The sequence below is a fragment of the Balaenoptera acutorostrata genome, chromosome 19, assembly GCF_949987535.1.
Source record: "Balaenoptera acutorostrata chromosome 19, mBalAcu1.1, whole genome shotgun sequence".
NCBI classification, from domain to species: Eukaryota; Metazoa; Chordata; class Mammalia; order Artiodactyla; family Balaenopteridae; genus Balaenoptera; species Balaenoptera acutorostrata.
Genome location: NC_080082.1, coordinates 61,367,736 through 61,385,160, shown reverse-complemented (window position 1 = coordinate 61,385,160; position 17,425 = coordinate 61,367,736). Strand labels below are relative to the sequence as shown.

Genomic DNA, 17,425 nt, shown 5'->3' with positions numbered 1-17,425 from the left:
AGACCAGAGGACCAGCTATTTCTAGACCTTTATTTCTCTGTGAAAAGGGGAAAACAAGGAATAAAAACGACACAGTTGACACAAAAAAAAACCACCGAGGGGAAGGAAGGGAGGTGGAGAAGTAGATGGCGGAGGGGGTCCCCATTACAGCAGCAGGAGCCAGCGACCTGGGATGCTCACATCTCTCCCCCAGCGTGGGCGGGAGTGGCCCCTTCCTCCCAAGGTCTCTGCCCTGTCCCACCTTGCGCTCCGCTCAGCCCCTCGGGAGGTGGACGGTGAGAAGTCGGATTCCCAGGCTGGGGAGGGGAGGACCCGTGCTGGGGGAGGGGCCTGGGGTCAGACCATGCACAGGGAGTGACAGCCAAAGGCCCCCCAATGTCTCCCTGAGGGAGGGACTGGGGGGGGGGGGAGGGTGGACCCCAGAGGCCGGCGTTGGCTCCTCTTCCAGCATCAGGCGAGAGACAGAACTGGGGGAACAGGAACAGTTGGCAGTCAGAACAGCAGGCAGCCCTCTGCCCACAGCTGCTCCTGCGTCTCCCCGCCTGGAGCGGCTGCCCCAGGCCTAGCGCCGTCCTTGCAGACCACCCTGCCGCTGGGGTCCCGGAGTTCTCAACGCCTTACCGGCCAGAGCCTCTTGGGCAAAGTACTTGACGTCCACGTCCTGGTCCTGGGTCAGCTTCTCTAGGATGGGCTTGACTTCGCTCTGCAGTGTGCTGGGAGGAGCAGAGGAGGGCACGGGGTCAGCCAGGTGGGGCCGGGGGCACAAGGTGTGCACACAGACAGACACACAAGTGAATTAAGAGTCTCAGGGGCCAGAGAAACAATTACTTCGAAGGTTGGAAGTCTGACAAACCAGGACAGAGGCCTCTGGGGCCCAGAACAGGTACAGGGAGGTCAGACAATGTGGAAAAGTGGAATCCAGAACCCACAAGTCTCTGAGCCTTGGCAATCGGATACCTTCCATTCATTTAACATATTTATTGAGGCCTACTGCGTGATAGGTGTGAACACAGTGGAAAATCCAACCCTCTTGATTCTCACCCACGTGGAGTTTGGGCTGGGAGGAAGACACAGACCAAACTGATGATGAGTAACAAGAGAGGCAACAAGTGCCACAAGGGAGGGACTTGGCCCTACAGGAGCCCAGGGAGGTTAAGGGGCCCAGGGAAATGCATCTGCACCGACACTCAGTTGTTTGGGGAAACAAAGGTGGACTTCAGAGAGAAACTAAAGGTACGAAGCTGTGTCATAGACAGAGACAGAAGTCAGAGGTGCAGGTGTCACATGTCCCCTCCAGTTGACAGAGCTCCCCCTCCCCCTCAATATAACCACTATTCTCATTTCCATCACCTACATGCCCCTTTCTCCATTTTTGAAGTTGATATGAATGGAATCCCAGGATAGGTTTTCTTGGGCCTGGCTTCTCACACACGTGAGTCTCTGACAGTCACCTAGGTTGCTGCATACAGCAGGAAGGAGTCTTTTTATTGCTAAATACAGTCTCCTACCATATGAATAAACCACAACTTATCCACTATACTGTCGATGGGCACTTGCGCTGTTTCCACTTCATGGCTAATATGAATAAAGCTACCATGAACATTCTTTTGTTAGAAGCAAGCACTCCTTTCTCTTGGATATACACCTGGGAGAAGATACACCCGGGAGAGGACACGCCAGCTCATGGGGTGTACGTCTAATTAGCTTCACTCAACTCCACCAATTTTCAATGATTAGGCCCATTTATTATTTACAGCCCCACCGGCAAGATATGAGAGTTCCAGCCGTCTACCAACACCAGAGAGTTCTTCACCAACACTTCCGCCACTGAGCTTTTTTAGTTTAGCCATTCTGACATAGCGATCCATTTCCCCCACTGAACTGCAGTAGCAGCGGCTGTGGTATACACGAGGGTCTGTTTCTGTGCCCTCAATTCTGTGCCATTGAGCTATTTGAATATTATTGTGCCAACACCTCACTTTTTAATTACTGTGGCATCATAGTTAAGTCTTGGTATCTGGTAGGATAAGTCTTCCAACTCTGTTATTCTTTAGGATCACCTTGCTTATTCCAGATCTTTGCATTTTCACGTTAATTCCAGAATCTACTTGTCAATTTTTCAACAAAGAACCTGCTGAGATCAACTGAGATTATACTAAACTTATGAGTCTGGGGAACCATCCCATACATGAATATTATGTACGTCTTCTTTAATTTCTCAAAGCAACGTTTCATAGTTTTCACTAGAGGTATTACACATCTTTCATTAAATTTATTACTTGGTATTTGATGGTTTTGGTGCAATTGTAAATTACACACACACACACATTTGTTAATTTTATTTTCTAATGATTTGTTGCTATTATATAGAACTGCCACCTTCTCACTCCCTCCCACTATGTGAGGCAGGTCATGTGAATTCTCATTCTACATTTGAAGAAACTAAGACCTCGAGGTCACAGAGCAAGCAAACAGCAGTGCTGGGCCTCAAACCCTAAGCTCTACCTTCAAAAGTCAAAGATTAAGATGCCCCAAACCAGCGCTGCTGGTGTGTGAAGGAGGGCCCAGGCCTCACCTGTTGTCCAGGATGGGCCCTATCTTCTGTAGGGACTTGGCCACGTTGAAGCGGACATTGGCGACGGGGTCCCCAGCCATACGCAGCACTGTGGGCAGCATGTGCTTGGTGGTGATGTCCTGCCCACAGACCTCGGACAGCACCTGGAGGTCAGTGGGCAGCAGAGGGTGACCACCCAAAGTTCACGGCTAACTCCCATCTCTCTCCCTTTCTGACCAGGCCACCCTGGTGGGCGTCAGGCCAGAGGGCGAAGCTGAGCAACAGGGGGAGCCCTGAGCCCAGATTCGCCCACCCTGAGGGTAGTTTATGCTGTGGAAGCTCCCATTTCCCCTAACACCCTCCTAACACCACCGTCTCCCTGCCCTGCAAACTCCCAGCCCACACTGTCCCATCCCATCTCCCCACCCTCAGACTCCCCTTCATCCTCTTGGGATGGGACCTGATTTCTGACCCCTGGGATCCCTTCCTTAGTGCAGTGGTCTCCAAAGTGAGGCATGGGAAGAAATTATCAGAACACTTAGTTATGTTAGTTTTGAAATCCTATCCTGTAATTTCTAGTTATGTGTATGGTTTATTTAAGTGATTAAATATAGCTAATATACGGCAGAGCTAGAATTAAAAAGCAGATCTGATTCTATAAACTGCACACTGAACCACTGTATCATAAATAGATATATACACATTTTGTGGGGAAGGAGAGGGTGCTCAGAAAGGTTTGGCCATCACTGTTCCGAGAGGCCACGTCTCCCTACTCCTGGGCCTCCCACAACGCAGGTCCCCACCCCCAAGGCCCTGTGACTCTGACTGGGGAGCCCCAACCTCTGGCCTGCAGTCCCCCAAAGACTCACCCCTGCAACCCCAGATCCCATCACTTCCCCAGCCCCAAGCCAGGTTTCTCCCCTGAGGACCTCTGCCATTCCTCCTCTCCTAGGTACTCGCCATCCCTCAGGGACAGGCCGGAGGCAGGCGGGCGTGCTCACATTGATGCAGAAGAGCGTAGTCATGCGGTGCAGGTAGTTGGGGTCCCCAGACATGGCCAAGACCTTGGGGATGATAGTAGCATGGGCCCACTCCTTCCCAAACTTCTCCACCAGTTTCTTCAGGTTGCTGGTGGCCGCCTCGCGGATGGCATAGACTGCAGAAGGACGAGGGGCGGGGGCGGTGACTCAGAGGTGAAGGACCGACTCCGGTGGGGAGTCGCAGTCACACGCACTACCGCCTACCGAGCAGCCCTAGGTACCGGGCCACGTACGAACCAAGACACTCCGAGGGAAAGAAAGGGTTCGCTGTGTGCTAAATGTAGGGTTTTCTTTCCACGCAGCACCTCCTCAAGAGCTCCGAGATACAGACGGGCAGACTGAGGCTCTGAGAAGGGATTTGCCCAAGCAAATGATCTGGTACTTAGCACACGGAATGGAGCCTGCCTGTTACAGAAAAATGTTAACTTTTATTTTTGCCACTCTTAGTGAAAACAATGAGCAGTTCTCACAACGGCCTTGGAAGACTGGGATGAGAAGTCCCACGTTTCACAGAATGAGCGTGGGCTGAAAGACGGCAAGTGATTTGCTTAAGCTTCGACAGCCAGGAGGTGGGATTCAAACCCAGGCTGTCTGCTTGGTGGCCCTAGGACTCTCGACTGTAGCAGGCAGCCGCTGGGTGACCTGTTATGTCCGCCTCCTACCCCTGCACTTCTCTGGGACTCCAAAGAGCAAGGGAGCTGGTCCACGTGAGCATCTGACAGCATGCGAGTGACTCTAGCCTCCCCCACTCCCCCCGCCTGCCCCAGACAATCCACCCCTGCATCCTTCCTGGAGCCCCAATCTCCTCCCAGAGATACCAGAAGTACTCACCATGATCGACAAGCCAGGCCATGCACAAGGAGTTGAGTTTCTCGTCAAAGAACTCCACCCCCTGCAGAAGACAAGGAAGTAAGGGATCACGGGAGACTGGGTAGTTTCCAGCAAACCTCAGGGAAACCACAGCCACCCCAAGCAGCCGGGACACTGCTCAGCTTCACCTGAGGGGCTTTTTTCTCTCCCCTCTCTCATTTAATTCTATCCATCTTATAAGGCCCTATTTCCCCTGTGTACCTTCCTCCGACTCCCCGGACAGTCCTCACGGCCCCCGGGTCCACCGTCCACCCCTCCCAGGGCAGCGTGCCTGGCACCAGGCCTCGGCGCTCACCAGCTGTCCAGCCAGCAGAGGCATGTACTCAATGATGGCCAGCCGCACTCGCCACTTGGCGTCCTCAGCCAGCTCCACAATGGCGGGAAGCAGGGACTGGGACAGCTGCCGGATGCCGATCACCTCGTTCACGCAGTCCAGGTTGGAGATGATGTTCAGCCGCACCTCCGGGCACTGAGGAGAGGAGAGGAGGGTTCTCAGAGAAGGCAGTGCACACACAGCCCAGGGCAGGGCGAGCAGAGCTCAACCACACCAACCTCGTGTAATAAACATCTCTGCAGGGCAGACTACCACTGCCCAAGCCCAGCTTGCCACCCTGGGGACACATTAAAAGCACACACAAAGCAAGCAACATGGATGGAACAACTTTTCAAATCTCATCATAGCAGCACAAAAAATGTTTAGTCCTTCCTGAAGAATTTGCAGGAACCACAGTGCAAAAACATGGTACCCTGGGAAAAACAGACAAGATAATAATCCCAGCTCTGCCGTTTGCTAGCTGGGAGCCCTTTGGCAAGGGACTTAACGGTTCTGGGTATCAATCTGTGATACGGAAACGGCCATCTAATCCCAAAGGGTGGTTGAGGCTACTGAACGGCCTGATCCACAAAGGGCCTGGCATGTGGGAGTTTAGTACTTTTATCATTTCTGTTACTTTTACTCTTTCTGCTAGTCTTTTGAGCTCTGCAAGGAGCACGTCTCATTTATCCTTATGTCTCCAGTACCCAGCAGAGTTTCTGGACCATAGTAGGTGCTCAATACATCAGCTGAAAGAAAAAAACGAGGGAATAAAGAAATATTTTTGAACCACTAGGTGACTACCAATATTATGAGCTCTGACTTACAACATGTGCAACATATGCAGGTACCCCCACTTTTCGAAAGTTCGCTTTACACCACTTTGAGTTTATGAAAGACCTACACTGGCGCCTGCTTTTGCTAACCAAAAGACACCCAAAGAGGATTTTTGCTTTTATGAGAGAAAAAAACTGCTTCTTTGCTCTACACCATTTCGACTTATGACAAGTTCATAAGAACGCTCTACCTTAGGATAGCAGGGAAATCTGTGCCCCCATCTGCTTCTAAAAACCTTTGAAGCAACTTTTAAGAAAAGGCACATAAACACAATTAATTCCTTGTCCAACATCATATATTCCTGGATGGCAGACACCACAGTTAGTTTTTTCTACATCTCCCTCTGGGAGCTGTCGGGTAAGGAAGCAAGCACTGAAATGAACCAGTGAACCAAATAAGCAAGTGTGCAGTAGTAAAGGCTTAACTGGACAGGTCTAGGCTGTTCAAACTCGGCACATTCCAAAGGACTGGCCCTTGACCAGCCCCTGGGAGACGATCTCTAAGCACCTGGAATATCCAACCTGATAAGGGGTCTTTGTTTACCTGGGGGCCTTGGGCCATGCCAGAGAGAGTACGCTAATAATGTGATTTATGGTGAGGACCTTGGGCCATGTGGCATCAGCTTGACCTCTACAGGGGCTGGAGACAGAGTAACCTAAGGTCAGCCATGCGAACGGCTCCATTCCATGCCTACGTGACCAACCCCCAACAAAAACCCTGGAAACCACGGCTCGGCGGGCTTCCCTAGTTGGCAGTCTCCTCACGTGCTGTCACACGCTGGGGCTGGGAGAATTAAACGCACTATGCATAACTCCACTGGGAGAAGATAACTGGAAACTGGCGCCTGGTCTCACGCACCTTCTTCCTTTGCTGATATTAATCTGCATCCTTTCCCTGTAATCAACAGTGACCATGAGCATAACAGCTTTTCTGAGTTCCGAAGGTTGTTCAGGCAAATCACTGGAGCTAAGGGTGGCCATGGGGACTAAGACCCAGCAAGCAATGAAGAAGAGTAATGGCAACCGCTGAAAAGACAAGCCAGCCTCAGCTGCTGGCTCCAAAGTGAGATTTCCCAAAAGGCCTCTCCAACAAATCCTTTGAGAAAAGCACGTAAGTCCCGCTTTTCAAAAATAATAGAGTCTCCTTTAGGAATGAAAGACAGCCAATTTCCTACTACCTAGTCTCTAAGAGCTGAAGAAGACTCTCAAGAGCCAGCACAACTTCCCTCCCCTTCACTGGATTAATGTGTTTCTTCCTAAAGCCAAGGATACTCAGGGAGACAGGGAGAGGGAAGGAACTGTCCCAGGGCTCATCAACTTGTTAGTTTCACTCTTTTTCTGTTACATTCGTTTGAATCTTCCACTAGATACAGCTGCTGCAAATGTTCATGAAACACTGTTTACATAAATAACATAAATGATTTAATTTTAAGCTTACTTATTTTTTCTTAAAAGGACATTATATCCTATGATTATAAAAGCCTCAACTGTCATAACTGGGGGAGGGGTGTGCACAGCAGGGGACTCACATGTGAAGAAATGAACTGTTACAATGTCCCCTCCAACTTCCTAGTGCACTGCATACGTGTGCCCTGTGTGTGTGTGGTGTGCGCACGCTCGTGTGCACGTGCATGTACGTCAGGGTGAGGCCTCTGCGAACGCAGAAGTTACACTAACAGGTCCCACACCGGTCTGTGGTATCACCATCTGCCCGGTCACCACCAAGGCAAACACCGGGGAGCCTGCGAGCCCCCAGGCCCCGGCACAGCCCCTCCTGCCTCTCGAAACCAGCCGCACCCCTGCAGCCGCAGCCCCTCGCCCAGACTCCAGCAGCAGCCTCCAGTCGGGGCTCCTTGCAGTTCTTCGGGCCGCAGCACTTGCATCTGTCCTCGACACCAGTCTCAGGGTTCCTTCCTAACACCCAGATCTGCTCCACCTCCCCCACCTCAGAGCCAAGTCCACACTCCTTCCCCGGCTGTCACCCCACGGCCTCTCCAGCCATCGCCCGGTGCTCTCTCTCATCTTCTGTGCTCCAAGCCAAATAAACAGCTAGGTGAGGTCGGTCGCGTGACTGGCTCTGGCCAACGGGGCGTGAACAGACAGGACGGGTACCCTCTTTGGGGTCTTACTCTTGAGAGGACTGGGCCTGCTGCTGGTCGGTGCCCTCTCCCTTCAGCCACCTCAGACCCAGAGTGCCCAGGTCAGCAGGGCCAACCCCCCAGTGTAGGTCCACCCCACCTCTGGACTGCTGTGAGAGAGATAATGCTCTACCTTATTTAAGCCACTGTATTTTGGCGTCTTTATTACAGCACCTTAGCCTGAACTCTGATCACCAGGAATGTATCACAGCACCTGTATGATCAGGGCATCACGGGACTGCCCATCTGTCCCTCTCCACTGCCAGTCTCTGAAGGTCCTTGAGGATCAAAAGTGTCTCGTTCTTTTTTTTTTTTTTTCCTTGGAATCCCTAGTGCCCAGGAAAAAGGACTAGTACAGAATAAGGGCATGCAAAACAAATGCCTAATAAACAAATAAGCTAACGTGCAGTCCATCATGCCCACAAACATTCAACTCCTTGGCAACCTGGGTGTTTGCTGAAGATCCTGGCGAAGCTGGGAAAGCAGCTGCCCCACCTGTCACAGCCAGAACACAGAGCCTTCCCGGTGCCCTTACCTCATCCTTCAGCTGAGCCAGGAAGAGGGGCAGGAGGTGCTCGATGGTGTTGTCTTTGCCCAGGATGGGAGAGAGGCCCATGATGACTGAGGCCAGGGCCGACTTGACGTGTTGGTTGGCGTCCGACACCAGCTCCTGGGAGGGAGAAGGAATGGCGAGCCACAGGGTCAGTGCCAAGAAGACTCCAACTCCTAAGAAGCCCTGAGACACAGCCTGCTCTTGCCCGCTCAGTCCAGGGCAGGCTTAGTGTACACGGGGAATCGCAGGTCCGTACACGTCCGGCCTGCCTAGAGTTCAACGACCCCTGTTCCCAGCAGCTTTCACTCCAATCCCAAAGCTCTCTGGATGAGGAGATCCAGTGAGCTTCGAGCGGGACGCACTCCCCACCTCCACGTTCAGCCCCGAGCCTTGGACTTTGCCTGCACTCAGGGCTCCTGATTGCTCCAAACCCAAGACCGCCTGGTCCCGGAAGGCGGGGAACTCGGTTTGCATCTGGCTGCCCCTAATGCCCCATCTCCATCCCTTCTTTCCAGAAGGCTCAGATCTGCTCTACTCCTCACACCAAATTCTCCTGCTCCATCCCTTCTTTCCGGAAGGCTCGGATCTGCTCTACTCCTCCCACCAAATTCCCTGTTACCTTGATGCAGGGCAAGATCTGCGTCATGATCACATTCTCCCGACAGTCAGCTGAGAGATTTTCACAGAATTCTGTGGGCAGGGAAAGGGAGGTGGCGGGAGGTAAGACCCGATGTCCTAGCTCTGCCTTCAGCCTCCCGGACACCCACCCGCTTACTGTGTCCTGGTCGCCAGCACCAACCTTTGACCTTGTGGGAGGCTGCGGCCCTCACCTCGGCCTCACAGTCTTTCATCAGGTTCTGGAAGGCAGGGACCAGGTCCGTCTTGGTGATCTCAGGCCCCACTGCTTTCTGGAGCTGCAGAAAGGGAAGGTCAGGGGGGGTCAAAGGGCTTGGCAGGTATTCTAAGTGAATGAGAACAAAATCAAAGATAAAGGCACCAGGGATGGGGCAAAAACAGCCCTTGGAATCACTGCTGAGATGTAATGCCAGGGCCATGGGGGTGACCTCGGCAAAGTCTCGGAGCCTCTCTGAGCCTTGGTTTCCTTGTTGTACGGTGCTGAGTTGGGCTGGGTAGTGCAGTGGTCCTGAGCACGGCTCTGGAGTCCAAGTGCCTGGCTCGAATTCCTGCTCTCACTTACCACCTGTGTGACCCTGAGGGAGTGCCTGTACGTCTCTGAGCCTGTGTCTCCTCAAACCACGAGGGTACCTACTGCACAGCATTGTTGTCTGCATTAGAAATAACCACGGATCTCCTTCCTGTTCAGGCTATTCAGGGCTGGGCTTTCTGTTACGTGATCCAAAAACAGTCTAATGATGTGCGTTGGCTCTCACTTTTTGATTTAAATATTTCTGTGTTCTCTAAGATTGGTTACCAGAGCCCGTGTGACTTTCGTAATAAGATGAAATGCTAAAGGTCAAGAGGGAAGCAGGCATGCTAGGCCCTCCGCATCTCGTGACGGCAGGCAAGAAGAGGCGCACGGGTCCTGCTGGCGCGCCGCTTCTGGAGGCCTGGGCGGGAGACAGGGCAGTTCCTGACTAAGGGGAGAGGTGAGGACCCCGGGGGCCCGGTGCCCATCTCTCCAGTGTCCCCTCCCCCCAAAGCCAGTCCCAAATGTCCTTGCTCATACTTGCCCTCACCGCCCAGGGTCCGCTGCCCACGCCAGACACTGTCCCTACCCCAGCCCTCACCCACTCATCTTCCAGAACCTGCCTCAGTGCTTCAAGGCCGGGGGACACCCGCCAGCCCGCACCTGTCACACTTTAACATTACATTTCCCCCTGTCTCAGCTGGTCTCCCCCTTCAGGCTGTCTGTTCCCTGAAGGCCAGGGATGTACTGAACTCACCATACCCCCAATGCCCAGCAAAGAGCTGGTGCTCAATAAACCTGTTTGTGGGATAAGCAAACTGAGACTTCTGTGGAAAGAGCACTGTCCTGGGACACGTGGCATCTTGTCCCTGTTCTGCCAGCCTGATGGTGTCACTCTGACCAGTCTAACCTCTGGGCTGTGTTATGGGGCTGAACTGTATCTCCCCCGAAATTCATACACTGAAGTCCCAACACACCCCACACCTCCCTGGAACCTCAGAGTGTGACTGTACTTGAAGACAGGGTCTTTAAAGAGGTCATAAGGTAAAATAAGGTCATTAGGGTGAGCCCTAATCCAAAATGACTAAAGTCCTTATAAGAGGAGGAGATGAGAACACAGACACACAATTAAAGACACGGGGAGAAGACAGCCATCTACAACCAAGGAACGAAGTCTCAGAAAAACCACCCCTGCTGACGCTTTGATTTTGGACTTCTGGCCTCCAGAACCGGTGGGGAAATAAAGCACCACCCAGCCTGTGGTACTCTGCCACAGCAGCCCCAGCAAACAGACTATGTCTTCCCTTTTGTAAAAGGAGATAAAGTTCGATTAGGTCAGGAACACATACGTGCTACCCTTTCTCTGCTCCTGTGGTTCTCTCCCACAGAACCTTAAGTTGGCCTCAGAACCCTTCAATCAGGGTTGGCAAGTGAAGTGAGATCCAAATGGATGATTACCGAGACCTTACGGCTTAAACACCCGACGATTCCCCTGGGCTTCACTAAACCCCAGCTCCTATATGTGGGCCCTCCGCTTTGCCTGAGGCCTCAGTCCCCCCCCATCTGTGAGACGCTGCCAACAGGCCCCTCCTGTACCTCTGTGAACTTGTCGGCCACCATGTACCGGACGCGCCAGGACTTGTCCTCGGCAGCCTGGCGCAGGGTGGGCATCACCAGGGCCTCCAGATCCTCCTGGGGCAGGAGCTGGGCGATGTTCACACACGCCTCCACCGCTAGCAGCCGCACCGAGTCCTGAGGAGAGGACGGGGACAAGGGGAGGGCAGCAGAGGCGCCGTCAGCCCTGGGGCTCCCTCTCAGACTCAGGGCCCACGCGAGGCAGACAGAGGAGAGGGCCGCGGCGCAGACCCCACCTGCTCGTCAGAGGCCAGGTTGGAGAACATGGGGATGATCTCGCTCTTGACGTTGTCCAGCTCCAGCACCTTGGCGAACTCCCCCAGCTTGGAGGCTGCGGCCCGCCGCACCATGGGGGTGTCATCTGAGCACAGGTTCCGGAAGTACCTGGGGGTTGGGATGGGGCTCAGGAGGAGGGACCCCTGGGATGCCAAGGCAGCAGGCAACACTACGGAGGGCGAGCACGGACTCTGCAGTCACGCAGTTCCTGGCTGTGCCTGGGTGACCCTGGGCGAGCGACAGCCTCTGAATCTTCCCAGCCCTACACAATGGAGCTGATAACAGTCCCCACCCTACTGGGTCGCTGTGAGGTTTAAATGAGACAAGGTGCAGGAAACAATCAGCAGCCTTTCTGCACGTAAGTCTATAGTGAATGGTAGGTACTGATTACGTTATCGTGACCACATAAAATTGCTTGGCTAAGGTGCTGGGCTGAGGCTACTCAAAGATTTTCCCTTCCAGCCGTGACTGCTCCAGTTAGAGACGCACGGGGGCACATGCAGCCCTCTAAGTGCCTGCAGGCAGCTGTAAACCAGTATTCTGCCAGGAGTGATGGCTCAGGGCCTGGGCTTGCTGCTCAATGGTTCACGAAGATGGTGGATGGACCGAAGTCCAGAGGGAGGGGAAACACACGTTAATGGAAAATTTTAATCCAGTTAAAAATATTTTCACTGATTCTTCTGGAAGCCAAGTCTTACATGCAAGCAATTCCCTGGGGTATCAAGCCAAAGGGGAGAAGGGTAGTGGAGGAGGAGGCCTCCTACCTGCCAACCGGAAACAGGCCTAAGATAGCATCACACATCACTGTTGAGTGCTTCTGTGTATCAGACTCTGTTCCAAGCATTTTATATGTAGCAATTCTTTTAAATCCTCACAATAACCAGTGGGAGGAAGAACCATCATTATCTCCACTTCCTCAATGACCAAGAGGCAGCGCCTGGGTTCACACCTGGCTGTGTCCAGACACCATGTCTCTGAGGGGTGGGCAGAGGGGAGTGGGGGCTGGAAGAGCTCAGGGGCCTCTGGGCCCTGGATGGGCCTAGAGGGGGCCGAGGCTCGAGAGAAGGGGACCAAGCAGAGGGAGGAGGCTGGGTCTTGCCAGGGGACTCACTGTCGAAGCTCCGCCTTGACGGCACTGGACACACGGGGGTAGCAGACGGAGAAGAGGCCGCAGGCCGACGTGCGGGAGGTGAACCAGTCGCCGCCCGCCAGCCGCTTCACGAGCGGCACGAAGTGGGCCTCCAGGTCGGAGGGCGAGTGCTCGTGCGAGATGGCCCGCAGGGACTCCACCGCCTTGTCCCGCACCACTGTCTCCTCCACCGTGGCCAGCGACTCCAGGGGTGGCTGGGGGGCAGAGCACAAGGTCACCGGCCAGCGCCCTCCCCCCGCCCCACCCACGCTGCTCAGCGCCTCCAACAGGCCTTCCCTGACCCCCAAGCCAGCCTGCGCCCAGCCTGCCTTCCCTGGAGAACCTCATTCACAGGTCCCTGAAGGCGCTTCGGTGGGGTCCACACACCTCAAAGTTACACACGTCCCTTTCTGAGGAGGGCCACAACTGTCACCAGCTTCTCAAAGTGCAGGAATCGTCACTGATGTTGAGTGGAACATCTACTTACTACGTGTTCTGAGCAGGGCCATGACTCTGGTGGGGGGCACTGGTTCTAACTCACTGAATCCTAGGAAGCAGGTCCTATGAAGAGGAAACTGAGGCACAGACAGGCTAAGTAACTTGCCCGAGCATAACAGCCACAAGCCAGGATCTAAACCGGGCCGCTGGCTCCAGAACCTCCAAAGGGCTGAGAAGCAAAGGTGTGGTTTCTGACACGGGGAACTGTGAGGCTCGTGACTCTCATGGGTCTGTTACTGTGAGGCCTGGAGGGATCCCGTTCCTTCACGGACATCTGACTGGCTCACCACCGCGTCCCCCGACCCCAGCAGACCTCTTGGCACAGGGCAGCAACTCGGGAATTACTGACCTAATGAAGGGAGACTCAATTTACCCTAATCTGTTCAAACAAAGATGTGGAGGTCTGCGGTCTGAAGTCCAACCTGCCCTGACAGGTAAAGAAAGTAGAAAGAAATGATAAATGGAAACGCTTCCAGGGCCCATGCAGGGAACAGAATTGAAGCAATGGGCAAAGGTGACAGGTGGGGACAACCGAGGCAGAGACTGGGGCAAACTGGAGAGCATACAGTCTAGGGAGTACAGCTGCTTTCCAGCTCTGTCAGCTGTCACCACGGGGAAACATGGCTGGTAAAAGCAAATCTGGTTTCCCAAAAGCAGCCAAAAGGGGCAGGTTCTTATCTGTGAAAAAAACCCCTCATTTAACACATGCGCCAACATGGATGAACCCTGAAGACATTATGCTAAATGAAATTAGCCAGTCGCAAAAGACTCCATACTGAACGATTCCTTTATGTGAGGTGTCCAGAGCACAGGCACACCTCGTTTTATTGCGCTTCACTTTACTGCACTTTGCAGATGCTGCATTGTTTTACAAACTAAAGGTCTGTGGCGTCTACCAGGTCTATCAACGTCATTTTTCCAACAGCATTTGCTCACTTCAAGTCTGTGTCACATTCTGGTAATTCTCGCAATATTTCAAACTTCTTCATTATTAATGTACTTGTTATGGTGACCTGCGGTCAGTGACCTTCCACGTTACTATTGCAAAAAGACTACAACTCGCTGCAGGCTCAGATGACGGTTAGTATTTTTTAGCGAGAAAGTATTAACTAAGGTCTATGTACCTTTTTTTGACAGAACGCTATTGCACATTTAATAGACTAAAGTGTAACCATAGCTTTTATATGTACTAGGAAACAAAACAATTCATGTGACTCGTTTTATTGCAATATTCACTTTACTATGGTAGTTTGGGACCAAACCCACAATATCTCTGAGGTATGTCTGTAGTCAGATCCACAGAGACAGAAAGTGGAATGGTGGTTGCTGGGGGCTGGGGTAAGGGGCTTGGGGGTCACTGGTTAATGAGTACAGAGTTTCTTTGGGGAAGATGAGAAAGTTCTGGAGATGAACGGTAGTGATGGCTGTACCACAACGTGAATGTACTTAACACCACGGAAGAGTACACTTAAAACTGGTTAAAATGGTAAATATTATTTATAATTTACCATGATAAAAAAAATCAAAAACAGAATTTTTAAAAACTCATTTTAAAAAGGTGGCAATGGGGGCTTCCCTGGTGGCGCAGTGGTTGAGAATCCGCCTGCCAATGCAGGGGACACGGATTTGAGCCCTGGTCTGGGAAGATCCCACATGCCGCGGCGGAACTAAGCCCGTGTGCCACAACTACTGAGCCTGCGCTCTAGAGCCCGCGAGCCATAACTACTGAGCCCGCGTGCTACAACTGTTGAAGCCCGCGCGCTACAACTATTGAAGCCTGCGCGCCTAGAGCCTGTGCTCCGCAACAGGAGAGGCCACTGCAAGGAGAGGCCCGCGCTCCACGGTGCAGAGTGGCTCGCGCTCTCTGCAGCTGGAGAGGGCCTGCGTGCAGTGGCGGGGACCCAACACAGCCATGGGAGGGAGGGAGGGGGGGAGGGGGCAATGATTCAAAAGGAAACCGTAATGCCACGCCTGCCTGGGGACCCTCAGCGTGCGGCCTGCGTCACAGGGACACGCTGCCGTAGGGTTCTGGGTGCACGACTGGCTCACAGAGGTGCGGCTGCAGGCGTGGTGTCACGGGTCCTGCGGGGTCCGGTTTCCTCTTACTTCCTTGTTTTCCCACTACCCAGGCTGGTACACAGGAGGCACTCCATCTTCCACTTAGAGTCACTCAGTAAATACTGATTAATAATTGATTAACACTTAGCAAGCGACTGTAAGTGGAACTTATGGTAACCTGTCACGATCACAGAGGCCTGGGGTGGGGACCAAGGCTAAGCAGTAGTTACATCACCCAAGGGCCTCTGCCCCAGTGGGTTACTGCAGGGAGAGGTTCTCACAGTGTGGTTCCCAGACCACCCACGGCAGGATCACCCAGCAGGCCTCTCGCAGCACAGACCTAAAGAATCAGACTCTGGGGGCAGGGCCCAGGAAGGTGCACATTGAGGAAACCCCAAATGATGCTTTTGCATAACGAAGACCCATTGCCACGAGGCCTCTGTGCGATGGAGGGTGGGGCTCTCAAACCCGGGGAGGGGGAAAGGCGTGAACCTCCTAAAATCATCTATACTCATTTGAGGAGCGGGCCTCGAGTTTTCATCTAAGGGACCCATGCTTCCAAAAGGGTTAAGAGCTGCTGATACAGAAATAATCCTCACACTATAGCTACACGGACCTCTGTGAAATTCCATCTCACTCACACCGCAGAGAACAAGGGCCGGGATCGGGTCTGACACACCTCTGGGTTCCCGGAGCCCACAGGCCTTGCTCATGTTCATGGAATGAACAGGTTGCAAAAGAGCCATTTCCCGTAACTTGTCAAACTCCACCTCCTCCAGGAGCTCCTCCTCGACAGCTCCCCCATCCCATCTAACCCAGATTAGCCGCCTCTTCTGGGTTCTAAGGGCCCCTGGTTTCCCTTTTTCCAGCTCGGATCAGCCTGCGGGGCAACCAGGAGCCCTCTGAAGATAGTACAGAAGAGTGGTAGTGGCGACGAGTTGGGGGGCCTGGGTTCAAACCCTGGCTCTGCCTCTGCCCAGCTTGTGCCTCGGTTTCCTCATCTGTGAAGGGACACCAGCACGAGTCTCACAGGGTCGCTGCAGGACACGATGCGTTACTGTACATGAGGCACTGAGAACACACGCTGCAGGTGCTGAGTGAGCTGAAGCTATTCTGACCTGACTTGCCTGCGGGTTCCCGGTGTTGCCTGGCCCAGAGGATCCTCACGGACACCAGTCCCAGAGATCACACGGGACTGCTCCCCAAACAGAAGCATGGGGTGACAGGGGCTTCCCTCATTGGGAATGATCAGCGGAAGACCCTGACTCGGCAGGGGAAGGACCCCGGGTTCCAGCCGTTTGTCTGCAGGCCTGTGGCTCTGGTTGAAGCTGTGGGGTACTCAACAGTGTTCTCTGCTCCTGAGTCCTCTGAGAAGCTGCTGAAAGCTATTAATTCTCTCCTCAGAAAGACTGATAAACACCACGGGCTGCAGACAGTTCCATGGAGTTAAGGGACCCCTTTCAGGTAGGTCCAGGGACCTCATCACGTTCCTGGTGTTAAGCAGTCCTATTCTGTATAAAATGTATGAAATGACCTCATTCACATACAATTTTCTGTGTGTACATATACAAATTATACATGTGCACTCAGATGAGAGACAGGATACCAGACTCTAATGATAATTATCACAGTTTCTTAGAGTTAATGCTTAATGCGTGTTTGGAAGAAAACAAATGACCATATTTGCTCAAATCCAAGACCCCAATAAGAAGCACATTATTTCACATACCACTAAAAGGAACAAAGCCTGCTGACAGTAACTGTAAAACACCATCAAGTGCAGATGCCAGAGTATGATAACATGCCTTCAGGAACCATGAAAGAATTATTGGGAGGAAAAAAAAGGAGGCAGAGCTGTTCCTCGGCTCTGACGAACAGTGAAAACTGAGCAACCGCCAAGGTTCTTTCAACCCAGGTCACAGGACTGGAGCACTTCCTCCCTTCTCTTCTCCCAGACAGCAGCTGCTATCAGTATCTGACCATCTCTGTCCCCAGCCATCACCCAGCACAGGGTCACACAGGCAGGAAGTGGGTGGGGCCTGGGGGAGAGTCAACCGGACACACCTGGAATCCCAGCTCTGCCACTCGCTAGCCGTGCGACCTTCGACGGGGAACCTCTCGTTGCTCCAGGCGGCTGTCTCTACCCCAAAGGGTGGACACGACCTCACAACATATGGCATTCATGACAACGGAGCTAAGATCTGTGAGCACTCACTACATGCCAAGTGCGGTGCTAAGGGCTTCCTGAGTCGATTCTCTAGGTAAGTTTTAATGACTCTCCCTCTACAGATAAGGAAGGTACAGCACAGAGAGGTTAAGTAACTTAAAAGTCACACAGCAATCAGTGGAAGAACCCAGCCTAACTCCAAACTGAAAGC

The 17,425-nt window shown here is 52.9% G+C and overlaps 1 protein-coding gene across 1 annotated transcript in view; it reads right to left on the bottom strand.

Annotated features, from left to right (window-relative positions):
* Positions 1–305: 305 nt before the first annotated feature.
* Positions 306–17,425, bottom strand: part of PPP2R1A (protein phosphatase 2 scaffold subunit Aalpha) — a 37,503-nt gene continuing 20,383 nt past the window's right edge. Inside the window, exons 4-15 of the mRNA XM_007179860.3 lie at positions 12,474–12,706; positions 11,323–11,470; positions 11,048–11,203; positions 9,104–9,218; positions 8,924–8,994; positions 8,287–8,421; positions 4,760–4,933; positions 4,426–4,486; positions 3,556–3,710; positions 2,576–2,718; positions 622–713; positions 306–467 (exon numbers count right to left, since the gene is read on the bottom strand). Coding sequence (XP_007179922.2) covers positions 451–467; positions 622–713; positions 2,576–2,718; positions 3,556–3,710; positions 4,426–4,486; positions 4,760–4,933; positions 8,287–8,421; positions 8,924–8,994; positions 9,104–9,218; positions 11,048–11,203; positions 11,323–11,470; positions 12,474–12,706 — 1,500 coding nt within the window. The 3' untranslated portion in view covers positions 306–450. The remainder of the gene's footprint in view (positions 468–621; positions 714–2,575; positions 2,719–3,555; positions 3,711–4,425; positions 4,487–4,759; positions 4,934–8,286; positions 8,422–8,923; positions 8,995–9,103; positions 9,219–11,047; positions 11,204–11,322; positions 11,471–12,473; positions 12,707–17,425) is intronic.